Source organism: Lichenostomus cassidix, chromosome 14 (assembly GCF_008360975.1).
Source record: "Lichenostomus cassidix isolate B80296 chromosome 14, HeHo_3.0, whole genome shotgun sequence".
Lineage (NCBI taxonomy): Eukaryota > Metazoa > Chordata > Aves > Passeriformes > Meliphagidae > Lichenostomus > Lichenostomus cassidix.
The window spans coordinates 5429433-5452737 of NC_139495.1; the positions used below are offsets into that span (position 1 = coordinate 5429433).

Below are 23305 nucleotides of genomic sequence, written 5' to 3' on the forward strand. Positions count from 1 at the left end.
AGAGAAAGGAATCAGGTCTCTTCAGGGAAGGCATAGTCAGAGTTTCATTCTTTAAAAACTGACAAGTGATAAAATTACTGAAAAACTGACTTTATTTGTGGATGTAGAAAGAAAATTAGCCTGGCTCAGTGCAGTTATTTTCTGGATGCTCTGTGAACATCCCAAAGTAACTTCTTGTCTTAGGGACAATTGCACATGTATTTGGGGGTTCCCAGGTTCAGGTTTTGCAGAAACCAGCAAAAATTACAGCCAGCTAGCACGAGCAAGAGATTCATGACTCTTATCCTGCAGCCAGTTTATCTGTAACACTGAGAAATGGTGTAAGCAACTTCCCTGCACATAAAATGCAGCTGCTTATTGTGCTGTGAAATTTAACGATGCTGAGGACTGAGTGTAATTGATTTATAATTCATGTGGAAGATAAAATCGATGATCTAGCTTCAAAACAGAAGGATTTTGGCTTACTAAACATTTGGAGTTTTCTTTGCCTAGTGCTTTATCTTTTTGCTTTATTGCCTCTTTAAAAATGTAATTTCATTGTTTCATGAGTTTACTATCACTTTCTCTTAATTGTATTTTTTTAATTCATGTTTATAGGCTCTATCTAGACAAGCCTGATAGGCTCCATTCATTTCTGTAGAGAATTTTAACTAAGAGGAGCCACTTTTGTACATTAAAATTTTTTAGTTACCAAAACAGAGACTCCAGCCACATCATGTGGTTCCTCACATAAATGATTTCTCTGTTAAGACACTTCAGTGTTACAAAGTAATGGGTGAATGAATCACAAAAATTTTTTGTGATTTTTTTTCCCCTGTTTTCTTTTTAGTTGATTAATTTCTACCCATTCCTTGGACTTCTCCTCAAATCTCCCAAGATGGTGCTGAAAAAGGTAAAGAGGTGGGTGTGATGCTAAAGAAGTGCATCAAGGAAAGGAAAGAGTATTAATGAGAACAACCTGATGAGCTCCATTGATGCTTTGGTATGCAAACAAGAGGGAATTTACCATATGATGATTCCTAGTGCTGCACCTTATTCAGAGATGCTGATGAGGTTATTGTCTAATGAGCACCCTCTGCGGCTTCATATGGAAATATTTAAATTTTGAGTAATCACCCTCCTATTTTAGTACCTTCAATACTTCATACTGAAGGAAAAACAAGAAAAATTTGTCATCAGCTCTCGGCTACAGCCCTTTCCTTGCTGGAGAGGAAGAGAGAGGCAATGTCATTTTTCCAGCACTCTCCAGGCATGGGAAGAGGCAGCAGAGTTACAGAGATGCAGAAATCCCTATGGCATTTGTGCAAACCCCTCACCAGCTCCCACGTGCTGGATTTCCCAACAGGAGCAGTTGTGTGGGAGGCTGGATCAGTCTGTATTTGCCCTTTTTCTCCACGTGTTTGCATCCTCATTCCTGGGCACTGGCTGAACTTCACTAATGAAGGGTCTTACTGGCATGTGCAAGGGCAGGAATTAGCTCTTCAGAGGAAGGAGTTGGCTGCCAGACCCAGCCCAGAGGGAGGAATGCAGAGTGGGCAAGGCAGAAGCTTGCACCATCCACACATGCTGCAGCAGGGATCCCTCTGCTCACCCTGAGCTGCCAGGGAAAATGGGGAAAATGGGAGATGCCAGGTGAATTTAACCCCAGCCACTCCCTGCATACCACCTGATTCTTCCAGGTTAGTGGGAAATGAGTGTCTTTGCACCCAGCCCCGCAGCAGGTGAATGCAGTCAGACTGAGAAGGTTATGAAGGCGAAAGGTTTAGCTCTGACTCCTTCCCAGCCCCAATTTGCGCTGTTCTAGCTCAGTAAGGACCACAGGGCAGGGCTGGCTGTGACTCAGAGGGATCGTGGTGCCATCTCGTGGCAAAAATAAAGTAGAAATTCGATTGCGTGCAGCGCTCATCGCTCTGGCCATGCAGAGGGGCTGCAGGGAGAGTTGCTGCAATCCTTGTCCTGATCCTTGTCCCTCTCAGGGCAGGAGCCACATGTCCCAGCGTCACACAGCCCTGGGGGTGGCAGGGACAGCTGCCAGGGCCGCAAGCCACAGAGCGAGCTGGTGTTGTTGAGATCTGACAATAAACATCAAGGCACCTGTCCTGCCCCAAGGTGTTTGCTTCCATCCAGGTGAGAGTTGCGAGGCACAAACATGTTTTGCAGCTACAGGGAAGACCCTCGGGACCACTGAGGAATGTGGAAATGGAATTTCCACTGCTGAGAGCCAATGTTTTCTGCTAGATAAATAGCTGTGTCATAATCAATGTTCTGCCATCGTTTGGCTGAGCAAATAGAAGGGAGACAGGCACTTTATTTTGCGGAGATTTATTCAGCTGTGTAATTCAGTGTGCAGCAAAGGGATCACTGCTATCCATCTGCTGACACAGGCACAAGTAGGATGCACTTTTCAAAGGAATCTGTTTTCCTGGGGTGTTTGCAGCTCTGAAGGCTGCTGTGCCATGGAGGAAGGGATCCATCTCTCTCCTACAAAACCAGGAACCCCAGAGCCCACAGCAAGGGTGCAGGTCTGAGGTCCCACCAGTGAATCTGTGCAGAGTTGAGCCCAGTCCAGTGCTGTCCCCTAGAGCACTGGATTGCTGCTGTATTTGTCTTTTGAGTTCATTTTTGGAGGGGTTAGAACAGGGACAGTCCTGGCCTTTCTGAAGCCAAAGGAAAAAGTTTTTTTTTTTTCACTTCAGCAAGATCAAGACTTCCTTCATAGAGCTGATATTTGGTTTGCTCCCCAGTTGCTTTACCTGTCTCTCCTTGCCTTGCAGATCAAAGCACTAAGCAGAGGGTCAGCAGCAGCATCAGTGAAGCTGTGGTGGCAATCTTTGCCTCTGCAAGCAAGAGGCAGAGAAGTGAAAAACTGAGGCTGTCCCCAGGGTTAGCTGGTAGCCCATGGCTGAGCAGTTTGCCCTGTGAAACAACCCTGCAGGTGTGGAAGGTCTGCTGTTGAGCTGATGTTCACTAGGATGAGGATGCAGAACTTCTCACCCATGAGATACATCTAACATCATATTTGTTGTCAGCCTGAGCTTAGGACCAACCCTTTGTGGCATTTTCATTTCTGAGTACTGCAAATTTGGGTGCCAGGCATAGGGAATGTAATGAGGACATGGGATTGAAACTTTATTGGGTTCCCATGAAGGGGAAACAAATACTGTGATAAAACTCGTGATAAAAAAAATGCATGTGGAGAAGTGGGAAGTCACAGGCAGAAAAATGGATGGAAAATTGCCTGAGCTATACATCAACTGGAATAAGATTGTGGAATATGATGGCATGTAAGACTGCCACAGATGGAGCCAACAGCCAGGCTGAGCTACAGAGGAAAGGAAGCCAACCAAAAGCAGGTCTCATTTAATCCCTGATCCCAATTCTCTGTGCACGTGTGTGTGCATAACAAGCACTGTGAAATTAGACAGCATTTGCAGGGAAATTGCATGGCTGGTTCCAAAGGCCAGACCATCCCAAACACTGGAATGACTGCTGGTGTGGGCTCTAACATTAACCAGGATATCTGAAGAGAGGGAACAGGCTTTGCTGCTATTTAACAAGGTCAGGAAGGACAGAGATGCGTAAAACTAGCAGTGGGTGTAGTTTATTTTTCTGTGTCATTAGCCTTTTATGACCGGATGCTGGTGGAAATCTCAAGTGGCCTCATGGTTTAAATTGCAAACTTAGAAATGTAGCTCCTGTTTCCTTCAGATTGAGGAGCAATGTTGAGCTGGGTAGCTTATCTGAACAGGTTTCCAGACTCTGGGGCATCATCCAGGACATTGTTCCAAGGCAGAAATAACTTTGTCCTCAAATCACATGAATCGATCTGTTTTTTTCACTCTTGGTGTTTGACTTGGCTGCCTGGTAGGTGAAATCCTGGTGGGATTTTGCTATGAGCTATGGAAAAACTCAGGAGGTACCTATGGATGGTTCAAGTGTGTGACCCACGGTGTCTTTTTGCGGCTTCCAGCAAGCCACAGTTTGTTTTCCCTCAGGATTTTGGGCAGGTTTCTGTGCCATGGTGAACCTGGGTGTTGCCCCCACTGCTCATGGGCTGCATCCCCTCCACCAGAGCAGCAGCTTGGTCCCTTCCCTGCTCCATGGATGGTCTGTCTCGAGCAGTGGGGTGTGATTGTGAGCACCATGGTTTGTGTTTGCATCTCCCCCAGGGCACAGGAGCACAGAGCAGCCTGGGGGGGATGGAGCAGTGCAGGGGGAGTAGATGGAGACAGTGGGAAGGGGATGTGGCAGGATGGGGATGGCGAGTTGGAGCAGAGTTGGGCTGCTCTTGCTGTGGTTATTCCCTCAGGACAGCACAGGTTGCCTGAGGCTGAGGTCTCAGTGTGAAAGTCGTTTGGGGGACAGTGAGGTCCAAGTCAGACTCTGAAACTCCGGGCTGGGGTCGAAAAGTGAATGTTTGGAGCAACCCTACAAAGAAGACAAACAGCTCCATCTTGGCCAGGCTTTCTCCGATGCAGTTCCGTCGCCCTGCAGGGGAAAGCAGAGTGTTTACCTGATGGAAAAATCAAACTGGAATGTTTGCCATGGACATGTTAGCATCTGAGATGTTGCAATGGGAGCAGGACTGAAACCCTGAAATGCACTAAAGCATTTTGGGATAGAGGGGCCTTGTTGCTAAGGGTTCCTGCTTGGTCTCTTGTCACAGCCACAGCTGTCTTACAGGGTTATTACACATTTATGGTGTACCCTCTCCTCTCCTTAGCTCTTCCCATCCTCTCAGCATCTTTACCCCTTTCTTTTGAAAAGCAGCCTGATAGGAAAATGACACCTCCTTCCGAAGTGGAGTGGTTTGAAACTCACTTTTCCTGCGGAATTTATCCTCACATCCCACTTTTAGAAATGAGTTTCTTCTCTACCACCTTTCTTTGTGCTATATTTAGCTATGGGAGAGCTGTTCTCTGAGAGCAGCCATTTGCCCAGATGCAGAATAATTGATTCCATTCAGTTGTCTGGTTTCTTATTGACTGAGTTGAGGGCAGCACTTAGACATGTAACCCTCATTAGTGTGTATTGTAATGAAATCACCTTGCCATAGCCCCAGCTCGGTGCAGATCAGCCCTTTAGTTACCTGTGGAGAAGGGCAGGAAAGCTCCTTTCTTTACAAAATTCCCTTCAGCATCGAGGAAGTGGTTGGGGTTGAACTGATGTGGTGTCTCCCATTGTGTCTTATCCAGCAGCACTGAGGTAAGTGATGGGATTACAATTATACCCTGGAAGAAAAGTACATGAAGGGACAAAAGGAAAGTGCTGTGTTTTGGTTCATTTTCTCGTACAGATTTCAGTGTCCCAGGAGATTTGCTCCACCTGGGGTAGGTGGAGACCATGAATAGGGAGAGATCAGTGAGGTTTTCCCACCAGTGCCAAGGGCTGAAGCCAAACCCCACATGGTGCTGTGAGAACCTCCAGTGCAAGGTAAGATCCTGCAGATTCTCTGGCCGATACTTCACTGTGCAGATGGCAGCAAGGAGGTAAACCAGGGCTGCTCATGGAACGAGGAAGTCCTGAGCATGAGAGGGATGGGATTGAGTCCTATGACACATTCTGGGCTCAATGTAGAAACTCTTCTGGACATAGTTTTGCACTCTGTCCTGCAATTCCCTCTAAAGAAACCATTCTGCAGTGGCACTGGTGAATCCCAGGAGGCTGCTGTGCTGCTGGGAGGGAGAAATCACCTACCTTGGGAAGGAAGTAGCCCCTGAAGTGGGTGTCCACAGCAGTGCAGCGGGGCACATGGGGCAGGAGGGTGATGAACCTCTGCACCTCATGCAGCACCGCGTTGGTGTAGGGCATGTTCTTCCTGTCCTCGTAGGTGGCCCAGCTGCCAGCCTTGACTGTCCTCCCAATCTCCTCCTGAACCTTTTCTGGAAGGAACAAACAAAAGGGATGAGTCCCAGCAAGGAGGCCAAATCCTTCCTTGGGTTTGGTTTGGGGGGAAAAAATGATTTTTCCAGAGTTTAGAGAGAGAAGATTCTTAAAGCAGCAGTGTGTGTTTGTTTCCCTGCTCTGTGTTTTAACTCAGACATGTGGGTAGGTTGTTTCCTCTGATCTCCACTCATCCTCTCTCCTAGCAGGTCAAAGGGGCTATTTTGTTGTGACTTTGATCAGCACCTAGTAACATCAGTTCATCACCATGGAGAGAGAGGATTCAGCTCTTAAGACAAAAGAGCTGCTGTGGATCTGAGGCCAGGCCTCTCCCTTGCCCATCTCAGCCTTGCCATGGATGGAGTGGGTAAAAGCTGCTCACTTTGAATCTCTGGGTATTTCATCATGAGCAGGATGGACCACTGGAGCGTGGTGGCAATGGTCTCTGTTCCAGCCATGACCAGGTCGAGAATGGATGCCATTAAGTTGTCATCATGGAAGAGGCTGTCCTTCTTGTTTTTCTCCTTGAAAAACACAAGAGGTAAGCAAAGTTTTAAAATCATCAAGGCCAGGTTTGAATCCCCAACAATGCTCAAAATTACTTTTCAGGCCATTTCTCCCTGGGCTTTAGAACTGTGCTAACTCCTCCTCCACATAGCTGAGTAGAATACTTAGTGCCTAAGGAAAGCCTGGATCCAGATGGAGAGAAGAAAAAGCTCAGAGCCCAAATATTTTATGTTGAATGAAATCAACTGATGTGTGAAACTGCCGAGCCTCTGCTAAGTAAGATGCAGGGGAGAGTTAGGACTTGTACTGATGATTTGTCATTCTAGTACTTTAAGGGGATCATTCATCTTGGTGGAGCAACAGTATTAATGATTAATTGATTTGTTTTCATAAAAAGAAAGGCAGAGTCAGCTTTCATGTGAATTCATGCATTTTCTGCTCTGAAGCAAGTAGTTGATCTCACATAGTGCTGCTCTTTCTGGAATGGACTAAGAGAATAGCTTTTGTATCTTAATTTTGATAGAAAAATATACCAACTGTAAGAGGTTGGCATCTGATTTCAATACCAGTGGAATAACAGCATGGATTTCAATAGACCTACATGACATGACTGAAATCAAGACTCAGCAACTGTTTTAGCAAGAAAATCCAAAGAGGACTTTGCAAAGAGCCAACAGAGCTAAGCAGTCCAGTACCTCTTGTTGTTTGAATATCAATGCATCGATGTAGCTCCTCACACTGTTCTCATTGATATCCTCCCTGCTTGCCTTCATGTACTGCCTTAAAATGACACGCACATCTTCGATTTTCTTGAGCATAATCTTGTGGGTTTTGAAAAGAAATCCAAGGAATGGGTAGAAATTGAAATACTGATGAGGAAGTAAAAAGCAGAAGCATTAGGCCTGCAGAAATATCACAGAGAATCACCTTGGCATGTGCTGAAACAGCTTCTTCCTAAGGCACAACGTGTCAGCTGAGTTTTGTCTTTAGCAGCAGTATCCCAGCATCCCAAGGACTTCCCAGGCAGATTTTCCTAAGCTAAAGTAACTACAGTTTGGTTCTTGTTTTAGTTTCACACAGATGAGCATCATGGGTCAAAAGGAAATTAGGAAAGGGGAATCTGGCAGCAAATTTTGGTGACCAAAGTGGCTCATGGAGAACTGTCACATTTTAGGTGTGATGGCTGGCTCTGAACATTTGAAAATTGCTGAAGTAAATCCTATGGTTGGTGTGGCTCACAGATATTACATGCCAGTGTAAAAAATTGTTTATCAGTAGGACAGGTTACTTACGTTTAAATATGGGGATCCCAGAAGAATCATAACTTCATCTATGAGCCTCAAGAGGGTGACAAATGTTGGGTCCTTGTAGTCAAACCTGTCCCCAAAGAGCATGACGAAGGTGACGTTGATGGGAGCGCAGTTGAAGGCTGGCAGGCTGAAAGGTTCCCCTGCAGCAGGAGCAGGATGGCAAAGCTGTGAGATGTGGAGCAGCTGGGGCACACAGGAGGCTGCACAGCCCTGGAGGCATCCCCAGCTCACCTTTGAAGGATTTGATCATGTCGATGAGGAAGTGGAGCTCCTCGAAGATCCTGCCCTCTATCATCTGTTTCCCCATGCCCAGGTTGCGCATGCTGGACACGGTGAATCTCCGCGTTGTCCTCCACAGCTCCCCGATGGAGAAGAACAGACCTGGGGAGGATGTGAGAAATGTGCTGGGCTCAGGCATGGAGGAGCTCCCCACACCAAACCAAACAGGGAAGGTGAGCAGGGGTCTCCACAAGTGTTTCTGCTGCCTGTTTTCCCATGGATTTAGGGACTAAAAATCTCCCTTTCCTGTGTGCCTCATTCCTGAATCCTCTCAGCTCCGTTCTCCCAGTCTCACTGAGCCTGCAGTTTGGGAGAAGTGATTTCTCTCCCACCCCAGGTTCCCCAGCCCTCTCCTGAGTGGCAGATGGGCAGGTGAGGCTTTCAGACCTGTAGAGCTGGGGGGAGATGCTGGTCTGAGTCATGGGACCTTTCTGACCCCACTGGTTGCAAGTCTAAGGCATCAAACACTTTGTGTCTCTGAAGCTTCTGCCTTCATCCTATTTTAGTCATAAAGGCAATTTATCTGTGTGGGATGGGATAATTCGGTCTCCTCAACTCTAAACTGTTTTATTGAGATTCCCAGCAGTGCTGTATTTTCAGCAGTGGCAAAAATACTGACATTTTTGTGGAGGTTTCTGAGCTCATGCCTCGATGATCTCTAGCACCTCCAAGCAGAGATGGGTATTTCATCCCATCAGAGTGCTGTAAAGAAAAAATCGGGTCAATAATCCAAAAACCATCTCAGATGGTGGTCAGTTGAAAAGCTGGATGACAGTGCTTCACATCTTCATCATGGCTGTGAGGTTTTTAAATATGTTTGCTTTTCTGTTTTAAAGCAGTGTAGTTTTAATTTGGGTAGCAAAACCTTTTGCTCTGAAAATGTCAAGGCAAATTTCTAAACTTCCATTTTTAATTTTTTCTTTAATTTATGCAGTTTCATCTGAATCATTCCTTTTCTGAGAGCAGCTTCACAGACAACAAATTGGCATTTTTTGAAGAAAAAAATGTTTCATGGGAAAATTTGTGACCATTGTTGCTTAACAGCCCCTGAGAACTTCCATCTTCGGGTCACCTCTAAGTGCTTCAGACTTGGGCTGAGAAGGTAAATGTGAAAGGACTTACGGTGCAATACTGATAGTCTCCCACAGGGGTATTTTACATGTAAATTAGCTCTAAAAAGTACCTTTCTCCCCATCGATTCCTATTATTTATGTAGCGATAAATTCATCTATTGATATTATGGCCGGGTAATTTAATTTCTAATTCTAACCCCAACTTCAGCCTGTGACCAGCATATAAAGCTTCCTTTTGGTTCTCAAAGCTAAAGCCTCACATGAAGCAGAGGATGGACAAAGCAAAAAATCCTCTGAAATAGTTATGGGAGGAAAGTTACCTTGGAAAAACTGTGGGATTGTTTGTGGGGGTGAATTTCCAGCCTCAGCCTATTGCTCCTGCCTGAACCTGTTTCAACCCAAGAACCTTTGTGGGGAGGCAAAGGTGTGGGAACTGACATGACCAAAATTGTGGCACCTGGCAGTGGGAGAAAGGGAAAAACCCAACAGCTCAGAACAGCCAAGCCAGGTAGTCCAAAGTCTCCTGGAAACGTGCGGAGACACGGTGGTGACAGTGAACTGCTCGCATCATCTCACAGAAATTAACCCCAGAATCACCACAGTGCCTTTAAAAATCCCACTCACCCTTCAACTTTTAGGATATGGATTGGCCACAAAAAGGATGGAAAGCCAGGAGTCACTGAGTGCAAGGAAAGCCAAATGTTTTCTGTTGGCTTGGTGTGAAAGGTCCAAGGGGGATGTTTAAAAGCTGGACTGTGGGGATGCACATTCAGGCTGTTCCATCATCATCATCACCATCACCATGGGCACTCAGCAACAGCATTGTCCCTCCCACACACCCCCTTCTCCTTGCTCTAGTACCGTTTCCATTCTGAATTTGGTCAAATATTGGGATGGATGGTCTGTCTACAAACTCCTCTGTGTAGTTCACAAGCGCCTCCCGCACGACTTCGTACCCGGTCAGGACCACAACTTTCTGGAACCCAAAGTGCAGGGTGAAGATTGGGCCGTATTTTTCTGCAAGCTGAAAAAGAGGTGAGCTGTGATGGTCAGGAAGGGAGGGAGCATGGGACAGCACCTCTGTGCTGTGAAAAAATGTGAAAAAGCACATTTTACATCCTGGCATTCCTGCTGGGAATGGCTGCAGAGCTCTACCTGCAGAAGGGCGTCTGTGAGCCAGAGCTTGTCATGATCAAACACGAGGTATTTTGTATGGATGCCTTGCTGGCATCTGTATGGAATTCAGGCTTCTTGTTATGAAAGAGCCCCCACCCCCATCTGTGTATCATTAATCTGGTTTTGCTGTTAAGGAGAAAATAAATGAAAAATAAAAAAATAACCACTTAAAGACTGGATCTCAAATGGCAACAAAAGTTGGCAAACCAGAGCAAGACCAAAAAAGAGAAGGCAGTTCAGTGCAAGTAATGATGCTGTGACAGAGGAAAGCTTTGGTTTGGTGCCCCTGAGGTACAAAAGCACTCCTGCATCCTGCTACTAGACTGGAGCAGCAGTGCATCTTTCACAGGACAAAGGGGGCACCCAGCAGTGCCCAGCCAGCAAACCCCAGCCAGTGCCAGCTGCTTAGTGCAAACACCATTTTTTGCTCTCCGTGGGGTGAGACGGAGGGATAACCCCTGTGGAGTAATCCCAAAGCCAAGGCAAACACAGCAACACCAAACACAGCCCAGCAAGGGACAAAAGCACGCAGAGGTAATTCCAAAGCACCGTTCAGAGGCTGCAGCAGTGTCTGCCCAGCCCTGCTGGGTAAACTGACCCCAACCCTGACACTGCCCGTAACAGCTCAGGTGCTGCAGCCTCACCCCATGGCAGCACTAACCCCAGAGCTGCTCCTGCCAGGTTTGCTGAGCGCTGCTGTCACCAGAGCTGTGGGGACAGCTAGCTGTGAACCCCTGGTGGCTGTTTGCTCACTCTCTCCGTGACCCCAGAGTGGGTCAGCCCCAAAGGAGTCTCTCCCAAAGCCAGGCAGGAATGCCCAGCAGCCCCAGGAACACCCCAGCCTTGTCCTGCTCCCAAGGACAGTTTGCCACCCTCACTGGGGTAAGTTGTCTTAATTACACGATAGTGGAAGAGCTCGCGGGCTGCTCACTCTGGTTCCTTAGCACAGCTTTACCATCCCTCTCTTGCACTGCCATCTAGACTTTAATGCATATCCCATTCATCAAGGATGGGAAGGGATTTTGCAATGGAGCATCTGGATTTGGCTCTTTCCACGGCAGTTTTGGGGTCACTGCATCGTGGAATTCCTCTTGCCAGATCTCCGGGGCATCGGGGAGGGAAGCAATTTAATTTCATGTTAGTTATATCCTAATGCTTTAAAAAGATTTCTGGGTGTCCAAGCTGTCAAATTAATATTTCAAATCCCACAAGCATTATAGACTTCATGTACATCATCACAATTACATGAAGAAATCCCATATTACCCAGAGGTCTTTTTTTAATGGTTGATTGCTCCTAAATTACATTGCATCAACACAGACATTGACTAGAAGAAGCCCAGAAAGACATTATAAAGCAATTTTCACACCTTTACAATTTAGTTTGTATTAAAAAAGACAAAAGGTTCTCACTGATACATCCCAGGCAGATTTAAAAACGATGAGGTTTTGGGTTAGGGTTTTTTTGTCCTACCTTCATTAGTGATTTATCTTGCCTTCTAAGATCCACCAAGTGCAGGTTACCAATGATCGGAAGAGGAGTTGGACCAGGAGGTAATTTAAAAGCTGAATTTTTATAGCCAGTTGAAAAATAGACTACAGCTAATAATACCACTGCACACAGCAGGCAGACTAATGCAGGATCAGACAGAAATGAAATTAAAAAAGACATTTCTTTTTTTTTAGTAATAATCTGTTTTTGGGGTTAGAAGCAATAAAAATGCAGTGGCACTGTTCAGTTTCTGCCAGCTGGCTTTCTGTTTGCTCTCTGCAATTGCTACAAGCACTCAATTCTTATTAAGGTTTGTAGAGTACCTAAATAAATACTGCATACTCCACCCTCTTTAAACACCTCAGAGAATGTGGTCTAAGCAGTTTGCAAAGCCTGTCCAGAAGTAAAGAGAGTTTCAAATTACAAACCCATGCATGTGTGTGCAAGAACATATACATGGGAAAAGGTGCTTGGCATTCCTCTATAACCTCCTCCTCCCCGAGACCTCAAGGTCCTTCATTAGCAGTACTATGACCCTCCAAGCACTCTGCTGACACAGGGAAATAAAGAAGCTTTGAATCCTATTAGAACCTCCAGATTCAGGTTTAGGTAGGATTTGAGGTCTCCGTGTTACTGGAGAGGAAAATCAGTATTGTTACGGGAGACTTTGGCTTTCTTGATGTCAGGTGGAGATCAAAGGTTGTTAATAATGGTAAAGCCCAACTATCCCTGGGGTGTTGTAGCCCATAAACTTCTTCATAAAGTCAGCTCTGAACTGCCCTGGAGGGATGTGAATTCAGACTTTGTGTCTGAAGTAGAAGACATGTAATAGCTAGCCATGGAAAATTAGCTTGGATCAAGTGATCATGAGTGGATTCATGAGTGCAATGGAAAGACAAAATTAGATTTGAAACTTCTGGGAGGATTGTTCATTTTGCAAGAGTAGCTTCTAAGAGATGAAGGGAAGAAGTTAAAGAAGTTAATGATGCCAGCTGACCTGGCAGGCTCCAGAAAGAGAACAGGGTGGGAGAACGGAATGATTTTAAGTCAAAGATACTAAACACTTGCATCCCACATAAATGCTTAAACCTTGTGGAAAATAATTGAGGTCTACCTGGTAGAATAGTGGTTTTCAGGAGGAAGTTGGGCATAACCAGCCAAAGGAATAAGATTGCTCAGCGAAGAAAGGGCTGTCTTACAGGATGAGGAAGCACAAGGCTAAAGGTACATTTGTCCAAAGGTTAGATCCTATAAAAGCCATTATTTAGCAATTATGGGTTCTCAGCCTTGGAAATGCAAGAAGGCAGGGAAGGAGGTGGATCTGATCCAGAGTGGGGCATGGTCAGCAGGGTCCTGGGGTGAATGGCTGCTGGGGACACACTGGAGCTGCCTGCGTGGTGTGAAGATGTTGCAGCACAGCAGCCACCCAGAAACAGAAGCAGCAAGTGTGTCGCAACATTCCTGAGATTTATTTTTTTATTAGTTTCCAAGAAATGGGCTGGAGGCAACGGTTTCCCCCAGAGCATGCCCAGGATGACTCAGCCCTGCCTGCTGCAGTGAGCTAAGAGGCAGAGGGGCTGTAAAGACAGGCAGGAAGGATCACGGCTGGCACAGGATGCAGAACGTGGGCACTGCGATGAGAACTTGCAATGGCAATGCTCTGTGCCTGAGCAAAATGTTTGTTCCTGCAGGGTTCTCTTGGACCAGCTGCACCCTGCAGGGCAAAAGTTACGTGTTGCTGCCACTCTCCTGGTATTTCATCCTTGCCCTGGGAGCCTCTGAACTCATAAAAAGGCCTTTCAGAAAGACTTAAATTAACTCTGAAAAGGCAGGGGGAGTGTATTGTGTTTTTTTTCAAGCCAGGCTCTGAGTGCAATGCATTAAAATGACAAAGGTAAGTAAAAGTCTTGCGATGACAAGAAATTCCTGTCTCACTAATGTGTCTGGTACGTGTTTCACTCCAGAGCGGTGCTGCTACGTGCTGCCCTGCCTGAGCACACAGAGCTGAGCACAGAACACCTGCCAGGCACTGACACTGCCCTGGGTGCATTCCTGGGGCAGCCGAGCCCCTCAGGCTGCTCGTGGCCTGGTTGTCCTCCATCCTTCTGCCCACATGGCATTCTGCCACTGGTTGTGACCCAGGTGGTGCTGGTGAGCATGTGGAGCATTGGGCATTGAGCATTGTGGAGCATCAGCCACCTGAAGGCAACCACTGCTCTGCCAGTCAGCCAGCCTGGGCCAGTAAACACCATCCCTGTGTCCTTTAACTTAAGTCCCTCCCAAATTTCTGCGCCTTCCCTGCCAGTCCCATTCTTGACCAGCAGTGCATCCTGGACTGCAGCCTCAGGTAACTCCTGCTGGCTTTTACTGGGATGATTCCTTGTAAGCAAGGGCTAAAGACACAGGCATCACAGTTAGGGGCCACATCAGAGAGCCATGCAGAGCCACATCCTGCCTCACACAGCAGCTGTGATTTTCTGGAGTTAGAAATTCAGCTATTTCCTCTGAGATGTTTGTGGCTATGAACACAGCTCACTCATGTCCTGGCTGCCCAGGGATCCCTGTGCTCACCTCTCTCATCTGGGTGCACTGAAGGTGGTGCAGCCCAGCTTTATCAGTTTGACCCAAAATCCACTTCATACTGTCACACCACATAGATCAACAGCAAGAGAACAAAATATTTAATGATTAAGTAGGTGATAAGGTCAGGCTTGCAGTAGTTAGACTGCAAACAGAGCAACAGCAAAACAAACGCAAGCAAGCGCAGCAGCAGAGGCTTCCTTGTGGCAGAGCTTGCTGAGCACTCCTGAGCTGAGCCCAGGAGCTGGAGCTGGGCCTGTGGCACAACCCCTGCCCAAGTGCAACACCAGCACAAGGTGCAGTATAACTGTTAGAGTGCTGCCTTTAGTTGTGTGGACTAAAGCTAGTGAGGGGAGTCAGTGTCTTGGCCAGAGGCTGCCCTGCTATGTCATCCCTTCATATTCTTTCTCCTTTCTTTCCTTCCATTTGCAGTTCAGGGCAGGTTTAGATGACAGTAACTTTAGTTTTGTCTTGTAGGTTTACCATAACTGCCCCATTTTCAGTAAAATGGATAGTACTGTCCCTATTCATTGCAACACACCTGCTAATTGAGACTCAAGTTGGGAATTAGGAGCCTGTGGGTGATTTTTCACCCTGCAGTCAGTGGGAAGTGTAAGAAATTACAACCTTATGGCAGCTGATTCATCCCCTGAAGGAACCTTTCTCTCTGTGAAGGGCAGAGATCTGCTGAGCAAGTCCAGCTCCTGAGGTCAGGTGGAGCAGGGGCTGAGCCTGTCCCAGCTCTCTGGGGGAGTGTGGCACTCCTGCTGCCCAGCCCCAGCTGCACTGCCCTCACACTGCCCCAGGCTTCTAGTGCTTCAGCCACACGGATTCAGAAACCCTTCACTTGCCATGGCTGCTCATTTTCTGCCAGTTTAGGAATCTAAGATGGCCAGGAAGGGATTGGATAAGTGCCAGAGCCAGCACGAAGCCAGGAGAGGTGAGGGAGTGGTAGAAATGCCATTCTTAGCGGAAGCAGAAAGCTGCTCGATTGGCCCATCAGAAACAGGCTGTTCAGTATAAAGTGCCTGGTGTGAGTTGGAAAGAACCCACTTCCCAAAGCACTCAGATGGTTTCTGATAACTGTCCCGTGCCTGGGTCCTGGCATCAGCCCATGTTACACCCTTGTGTCTGGGACTCTGCAATAAAGATAAGGCAGGTTGTGTCGCACAATGGAAGCTCAGTCCGAGGCTCAGCTGAACAACCATCCTGAGATTTCCAGATCCATTGAGTGTCTCTTGTCTCCAGCTGGGCCATTGATAGTCAGCCCTGCTATAGGGCCTGGACTTTGGGCTGAGAAATTCCCTATAGGTGCTGTCAGGGGAGAGCTCTGATGGGTTACATCTATAGAGGAGGTTTGAGGGCATTTAATTCTTTCAAACTGTCCTGAAAACAGCATCTCTGATGTGCTGTTCCAGGAATGAATCCATTTCTGAGAGCAGAACTCAGAGCTGTCTGAAGGGTTTGCATTATACAGACATTGCAAGAGCTGTCATGAATGAGAGAAAAATAACAGTACCCAGTGTCTTCCTTCCCCTAAAGCTCAGGGACAGACAGCTTTTCCCCACTGCAACTAAATTTGCTTTCAAGCTTGAAGTGTTCACTACTCTAAAGCCATTTTGTTTGGTCATTCACAGGGCACAGCACAAACCAGGTGAGGCATGGGAGTCAAGGTAAAGCCAACATCAGCAGTGAGATCCAGATCTGACTTATCCACTCCTGGAGGAGGTTGGAAAACAAATTTGCGGAGCAAACCCGAGAAGAAGAGGAACAGCTCCATTTTAGCCAGTCCTTCACCAAGGCAAGCCCTTCGTCCTGAAAACAACCAGAGAAGTTAATGATCAGCACTGTAACTGTTAGTGTTGATGTCTGAGACCTCCTGAGCTGCAGGTACAGCCTGGAAGGGCAGGCTGCTCAGGTAGGAAATTTTCCCTTCTTTCTCTCTGTGTATTAGAGGTGCTACTGACTTGGTCTCAAACTACAGAGAAGTCTGTAGGTATATGAAATTGTTCCGTGACTGTGAGTAAATCAGTGTCTCCCAGCTCTCCCAAAGAGGTGGTTTGGGTGGTTGTCCACCTACAGCAATGGTGGACAGGAGAAATGACCAGAAATCCCTCATTCTCTGTTCTGTGTCCCTGGCTTTCATATTTTCCCAAAATTAGAGGGAACTGCTATTAACCTTGCCCTAGGTGGTACACCCACCTCCCTCTTACCTATGGAGAATGGAATAAACGCTTCTCTCCTAATGAAGTTCCCATTGGCATCCAGGAAATGGGAAGGGTTGAACTGATCCGGGGTTTTCCAGTGTAGCTCATCATTCAGAGCAGAGGTCAGCAGTGGAATAATCTCAGTACCCTGAAAGGGATCAAAGAAACTCATGGAAGAGAAGATCACTCTCCTACTTGAGCCAGACTGTTTAATTCTTTCTAATGTGAAGAGGCAAATAAGACTGAGCCATGACAGAAAGAACTGGGGAATGCTTCCCTGCCCAATTGTGGCTCTGTCTGTTTTCAGTAGCTGCTATTTTGGTTTTTTGGACCACAGAACATTCCTTTCTTACAGAATCAGATCTTTCAAGAAAGGTGCTGGGGTAGAGGTTCCACGTTTGACATAAAAGACTCAAACCAGTGGGATTTAATTAAATCTCTGCTTATTCATGATTCAAACAACTGTACCAGACCACAATGTGTTGTATGTTTATAATAATTATCCTGGATCCAAGACAAAGGGTCACATCACAGATTAAACAAAGCATCACCGTGTCTTTAGTTATTTATGTATTTCTTCATCTGCTTTAAAGAAAACTGTGAGGAATCTGAGCAGCATAAGCTGCCAGCCTCAGAGCTCACCTTAGGAATCACATAGCCTCGGAAATTCACATCTCTGGGAGTTGATCGTGAAACACCCATGGGGACAATATTGGCAAACCTTTGTATTTCATGTATTACTGCTTCTGTATAAGGCATTTTTTTCCGGTCCTCCAACTTAGGCAGCTCTCCTGGTTCAATGACATGGTTCATTTCTTCCTGAATCTTTCCTTGGAGGGAGGAAAGGATTAAGAAGCTGATAACAATCTCATATTGCAACTGAAATGGCTACTAGCTTGGCAGAGATGAAGAAAAGGGAAAAGTGTAAATATTTGGGAAGGGCAGAAATGGGTAAATCGGGGCATGGTGTGGCTCTTTCAGGTTTGTTGTGGAGCTAAGGCAGCTTGAATGAAGTCACTACAGTCCATCCCATGCCTGACTCTCATTACACACCTTTGTTACCCCATAACCTTCAACAGAAACCAGATCAGAATCAGCTCCTGAGGAGACCTTTAGTGACGTCAGCCCATAGCCTGCAGGTGAATAACGATGGGGGAGCTTTACTGTAACTGCAGACTGCCCCTCAGCCTCTCCCACTTGGCTGGGCTGGTTTATTGCAACCCAGCTGAATAAAATTCCTTTGTAAAGTCAACGGTTGTTATCTCTCTCAGGGCACTTGAAATAATTACTCTAGGCAACACTGAATGAGTTCCACTCCCTTCCAGAACCAAAGCCTTAAGCGTGCAATAGTGAATTGTACAAGAGACTTGTCAGCCTTACTCTGAATTTCTGGGTATTTCATCATCAGAAGCAGCCCCCAGCGCACAGTTGTGGATGTAGTCTCAGTCCCAGCAGCAAAGAGGTCCAGGGTTGAAAACATCAGGTTTCCATTGTCGAAGGCAGTGTGGGGCTTTTTTGACTCCTTCAAAACATGTGGTTAATGGCCATAAATTCTACAGCAAATGTCACCCATATGTGACTGTGTTGCTACCATTTTTATCTGCATTTTAGCTTTCTGTGAATTTATATGTGCTGGAAAACTAAACATTTAGTCTTTTAGCATTAGGGCCTGTGCTGTGTGGAATTGTCTGGTCCCAAGCATAGCTGTGATCCCCAGGTCCAGATATTAGGTTAGTTGGAATTTATTTACTACAACACAGTTTATCACTGTACCATTCTTGCAGGAAAGTTTGGGATGATCTCTTCCTTGTGTGTGCTGAGTGGTAACTTATTTCACCCACATGGGATGCCTCAACAGCTAAATCCCTTTAACCACCAATTTCAGTGGAGCCATGGAGCGAATACAGCACGGCTCACTGTGAGTATGAGCTTTGATATAATCTGCTCACTGCAGTTCTTCTGTTTCCACTCACTCCCAATCCCTGACAGATGGCCAATCCTAAGAATAAGCCAGAGCTAAGGGAACAGAAAGACACCGAGACTCAGCTTTCAAGTACCTGTTTTTGCTTCACCAGAAAGGCATCGACAAAGCCTGTCAAGTCGTTTTCATTAAGCTCCTCTTTGTGTTCCTGGAAGAGCTTCTGGAGAAAAGCATTCAATTCACTGATATTTTGTAGCACAGTCTTGGAAGCTCCAGAGAGAAATCCAAGGGATGGGTAGAAATTATATAACTGTGGAGCAAGAGAAGTCTTAATGTTAATTGGCGTTTTTGAACACATACTGGTATCTCAAATCACACAGCTGGTCCCTTGTTCTATGCCCTGACATTTCAGGCTGTAATTTCCCCACTTCTACAGTCCAAAGAGCCCTGGATTCCTGCAGAAATAGACTGTTCCTTCTATAATTCAAGGAGGCAGATTTTGGGTTGTGCTTCTGCTCTTCAAAGAGGGTAAAGTTGTTCCTTTTGTGAAGACTTTGTTTTTTTTTTTTTTCTTTTACTAATAAGCTTCACAGACTAAGTGCAGCCACCTGGGGATCTGTGTGTTGCAGATACAGAACCACAGATTTGTTCTGTACAGGCTGACTGGCTGATAATGTTCTTGTTCTCAAGAAGTAAGATGTGGGAAGCCAGGAGAACAAACACAGGAAACTGGGTATCCCCCCAGAAAACTAAAAACTAAAACATAAAATTAAGCTCTTACCAGCACCATAGGAGACCCCAACAGCTTAGTATTTTGATTCATCAGCTTGAGCAAAGTTAGAAATACAGGATCATCATATTCAAACCTCTCTCCAAACAATATAGAGCAGATGACATTGGATACAGCATTGTTGAGTATCATTTTCGTATCAAATGGTTTCCCTGTATTTCAAGCAATGAAAACAAATGACAAAGTGATTATGCTCAATTCAGTCTGGTTTCCTATGGAAATGTAGTCCTGAGCTCCCAAACAAAACTCATTCCCCACCCAGAATGCACAGCAGGGAACTCTATTTTGGTGTTTTAAAGCCTTGGTTCAATAACTTACTTGCAGTGCATGCTGAACTTTAACCACGAGATACCATTTGCTCAGAGTTAAACTTTCATTAATCTTTATTGTTCTGCTAGACCTGTTCTCTGTCTCTGGATGAAAGACTTGACACTCACCACGGTAGGATTCGAAATATTTGATAAGGGAATTCACTTCCTCCAGGATTCGGAACTCAAGGGTTCTCTTTCCCATTCCGAAATCTCGCAGTGTGGACAAAGTAAATCTTCTCATAGTTTTCCACAGCTCTCCGTGGCTGAATGCTATGCCTAAAATAATGGTGTAACATCCTTATGTCACCTGTGGTTCATAAACATTTGTAAGGCTTTCTTACACTGGTACCTCCTAAGATCACAAAAAGTGATCTGTAAGAGGAAAATACTCTCAGCTGGGGGAATATAATGAACAAATCCAACCAAAAGGCCAATTACCATTTCCTTGTGTCATTTTCCTAAATATGGGTATTTCTGCCCTCTCTCCAAATTCTTCAGCATGATTTAAAAGGGCATCCTTGATGGCTTCATATCCAGCCAGTACCACAGCTTTCCTGGGTCCAAAATGCACGGTGAAGACATTGCCATATATCTTGGAGAGCTGTCAGAGGGAATAAATACGTTTATTCAAAGCCAGATCTGCACTCAAACACTAGTACTGGCCACCCTAGGTGGTTTCTAGACCAAAAGGAGCCTCTCAACCCTGCCTGATGTCTCCAGGTGCTGCTGTAATTCAAGTAGGGAGCAACAGCTATCGATTGCCAGCATCTCTGCTTGCACCCTGTTTGCACAACAAGGTGTCTGCTATCACTGCTCCTATCAGGGGAGTCAGTAAAATGCCACTGCATTCCTGTGGTGTTCTGCAGAAACAGGCCAGCAATACCCCGTTGGGAGGCAGCTTGGAGAATGCTGTAGCAGGCAGGGCTGTTTATTGTAGTGCTGGTGACCTGAGGCAAGCAGGCGTGCACACACCTTGGAGGCTGAAGCCACAAACACTGCGAAAACAAAGCCAGACAATAACTCTTTCTTTCAGGATAGCACTTGTCTCTAATTATGGCAAGGTGGGTAGTGTTGGAGTCATCACGAAATTATTTGCTGGCCACCAGAAACTTGAGTCCAACTAGGAAGCACATTCTGGTAGATAATGTCACAGGAGCATTAGGCTTTTATAGCAAATTAAATATGAATCATCTGTTACCCAGAAAGGTGGCTTTGACAAGCTAATCATTCACTTGGTATTTTAGACTTCGTTTAAACACACTGCAAGCCATCCTCTCCAAATGTCTTCTTGTTTCTGATGTGTCTGGGTTACCATTTTCTATGCATTAGATACATTCCACAAATTGAATTTCAGATTAGAAGCAGCTCCTGCTATTACACCAGACAAATTGAATTTTGTTTTCATCAAACGGTGGTTTGACGGCTTGGGAGATAACATTAGCTCTGGTTCTTTCATCCCTGGCAGCTCAGAGAAGTGTGTGCCAGAGCCAGGGGCAGGGAATCACAGCTGCCTCCAAGCCTTCCTTTGGCCATCTCCTTGCATTAGTGCTTCTTGGCATCCACTCTGGTTTTGCTCAGCAGCACAAGTATGGGATGTGGCAGGCCTGAAAGCCCAAATAAAGCTTCTTGGTAGTTTATAGGAAAATAGTCTGGTGCTGTCAGGTGACATTTGTATCATAAAACCGCCCAGCACTACCAAAAATAGTTCATAAATAGTTTCATACCAACATCCTCAAACATACTCAGGGTCAAGATGGGAGCTCAGAACCAGAAGCCTATCAAAACTGATCTCTACACAATCCTCTGCACCATAAATCAAGGCAGATGAGCACTGTGTGCCTGCTGTAGGAATTCTGTACCACACAAAGCAAACACAACCACATCTCTATTTCTCCAGCTGGGTTTCTCACTCCGGGAATTGCACATTTCCCCCTGCCTGCTCGCTCTGCCCCTACCTCTGTCAGCGACTGGAATGGCTTTTTCAGGTCCACCACGTTCAGGTTTCCAATCAGAGGAAGAGGTCGTGGCCCAGGGGGCAAACTGCAAACTGACTTCTTCGAGCTGGAGAGAAAGAAAAGGAGAGCAAACAGCCCTGCTGCCAAACAGAGCAGCGAGCTGAAGCCCAGGTACTGCAGGAAACTCTGCAGGGCCATGGCCAAACCCAGGTGTGGGTTTGAGCATCTTGGGGTCCCTTTATAGCCCTTCTGTCCTTGCCTGAACACACCTTCTGGGGAAGTGGCTTTGCACAGAGAAAAGGACTCTGCAGCCTTGTTTACATCCACTTAGACCAGATGTACTCCATTTTCCTGCCAAATAAAACACCCTGTTTTATTCTGAACCACAGATTATCGTAACCTGGAGCTTTTATTTCATCTCTAACACTGGGACGAGGTGTTTGTTTTCCAGTGAAAAGCTGTGTTATGGGCATGTTGTCCTCTAGGTGATTTCAGGGTCAGAACTCAGGGACAGGACCCATGCTGGAGCCATGCCAGGTCACAGGACTCAGCTGGACCACTGGTGATGCAATGGAGGAAGCAGGACATGGGAAGGAAAGTCCACAATAATGCATGGCCCAGGGTGCAGCTGGCAAGCAAACCCTCGGGGAGGACAAGACTGACCATGGAGAAGCTGGAATGGTGCTTGCGTGAAGATGTGCCAATTCAGGGTTGCTGACAGGGGCAGATCTATTTACAGGTGACAGCTCTGATTCTCTTTGCTTTCCTGCCACCCCAGTAAAATCACCTCCTTGAGTAACACAGTGTTTTCATTGCTAGAATCGTTATTGTCTTTGTCCCAAAAATGCTCCACCAGCAATACCAAAAGGCCCCTGAAACCACTTCAGTCACTGTTTTGCAGTTTTCTGCCCAGAGAACTGCCTGGATGGCCATGTCTGGCTCAGCATTTGAAGATGACTCTCTCTGTTTATGAACAGCTGCATGTAATCCTTTAGGAGAAACTGCCCCTCCAGGCAATCCTGATGAGATTGGGAAAGAGATCCTGAATCCTGGTAACCCGGGAGGAGCCAGGATCAGACTCTGCAGCTGGCCAGGCTGGGGATGCAGGAGGGAGGCTGCCTGGGCAGCTGCTGCCAAGGGGGTGGCAGCCAGGAGGAGCACATGGCAGCAGTTCTGGCCCTGCAGGTACTGAGTCATGTCCCAAGCCAGGGCAGGGTCCTGCAAGAGCCCACGTGCCAAGGTGACAGCTCCCCAAGAGCCACTGCACCCTTGGGGGGTGACAACAAAGCAGAACAGGAAGCCACCGTTGGAAATGGTGGCTCTGGGGGAAAGAGCTGATTTGATGCTCTAACACATATCCTCCAGTGGGGATATTTTGCTCCCCAGTTGCAGATTCTGGCAGATTACTGGGCTGTGCTGCTGTTCAACCCTTTAGAAATCCTTAGTTTAATAATTCTTATGCTACAATTCTCCAAGGCTCCCGGGTGCAGGCTCCACTGATGGAAAAATGATGATTATTTATTAATAATAATAAAAGTACATTAGCCAAAGGCAAGGAGAATCAATAAAGTCTAACTAGATTGACATGAAAAAGGTGCCTGCATGTCTGCCTGCTCTCCAAAGCTTGTTATCAGGAGTGGAGTTTTTCATTGGGGAGAACTTTCCTGTGCAAAAGAGGACCAGGCAGGGTGGATGAAGAAAAGAGGGCAATGGATGGTCATGTTCACCTCAAGATTTGCTGCAGAACTATGAGGTCTTGGCCTGCATCCTCTTCTCCAGACATTTCCAAGAATCTCCTGTTCTGCCAGATTCTTCTCTGAGC

General features: G+C 46.3%; 2 protein-coding genes and 1 long non-coding RNA gene across 3 annotated transcripts; 1 reads left to right on the forward strand and 2 right to left on the reverse strand.

Annotated features, from left to right (window-relative positions):
• Positions 1–3585: 3585 nt before the first annotated feature.
• On the reverse strand, positions 3586–12050 carry CYP2W1 (cytochrome P450 family 2 subfamily W member 1). Its single transcript, XM_085074600.1, has 9 exons — positions 11702–12050; positions 9914–10076; positions 7932–8081; positions 7683–7840; positions 7086–7259; positions 6266–6407; positions 5698–5882; positions 5090–5231; positions 3586–4488 (listed from the first exon to the last, which is right to left on the reverse strand). The coding sequence occupies exons 1-9, from the start codon at positions 11897–11899 to the stop codon at positions 4298–4300; spliced, it is 1503 nt and encodes a 500-aa protein (XP_084930726.1). The 5' UTR covers positions 11900–12050; the 3' UTR covers positions 3586–4297.
• On the forward strand, positions 5227–16008 carry LOC146430711 (uncharacterized). Its single transcript, XR_014855078.1, has 5 exons — positions 5227–5433; positions 6090–6424; positions 8014–8152; positions 8914–11110; positions 15937–16008. It is a non-coding gene; the product is annotated as an uncharacterized LOC146430711 (long non-coding RNA).
• On the reverse strand, positions 14378–21681 carry LOC146430712 (cytochrome P450 2K1-like). The gene is made up of 9 exons (XM_085074599.1): positions 21484–21681; positions 19967–20129; positions 19655–19804; positions 19209–19369; positions 18564–18737; positions 17887–18028; positions 17149–17336; positions 16513–16654; positions 14378–16114 (listed from the first exon to the last, which is right to left on the reverse strand). Exons 1-9 carry the CDS (start codon positions 21679–21681, stop codon positions 15927–15929), a joined length of 1506 nt encoding a protein of 501 aa, XP_084930725.1. The 3' UTR covers positions 14378–15926.
• Positions 21682–23305: the final 1624 nt, after the last annotated feature.

Excerpts from the sequence above, each read along its gene's own strand:
- CYP2W1 (XM_085074600.1), bottom strand. The coding sequence starts at position 11,899 with ATGTCTTTTTTAATTTCATTTCTGTCTGATCCTGCATTAGTCTGCCTG. Across the intron at positions 10,077-11,701 it reads AAGATAAATCACTAATGAAG|CTTGCAGAAAAATACGGCCC; the intron begins GTAGGACAAAAA and ends CCTCTTTTTCAG. Across the intron at positions 5,232-5,697 it reads GGGGCTACTTCCTTCCCAAG|GGTATAATTGTAATCCCATC; the intron begins GTAGGTGATTTC and ends CTTTTCTTCCAG.
- LOC146430712 (XM_085074599.1), bottom strand. The coding sequence starts at position 21,681 with ATGGCCCTGCAGAGTTTCCTGCAGTACCTGGGCTTCAGCTCGCTGCTC. Across the intron at positions 19,805-19,966 it reads GAAAATGACACAAGGAAATG|GCATAGCATTCAGCCACGGA; the intron begins GTAATTGGCCTT and ends CCATTATTTTAG. Across the intron at positions 18,738-19,208 it reads TGGGGTCTCCTATGGTGCTG|TTATATAATTTCTACCCATC; the intron begins GTAAGAGCTTAA and ends CTTGCTCCACAG.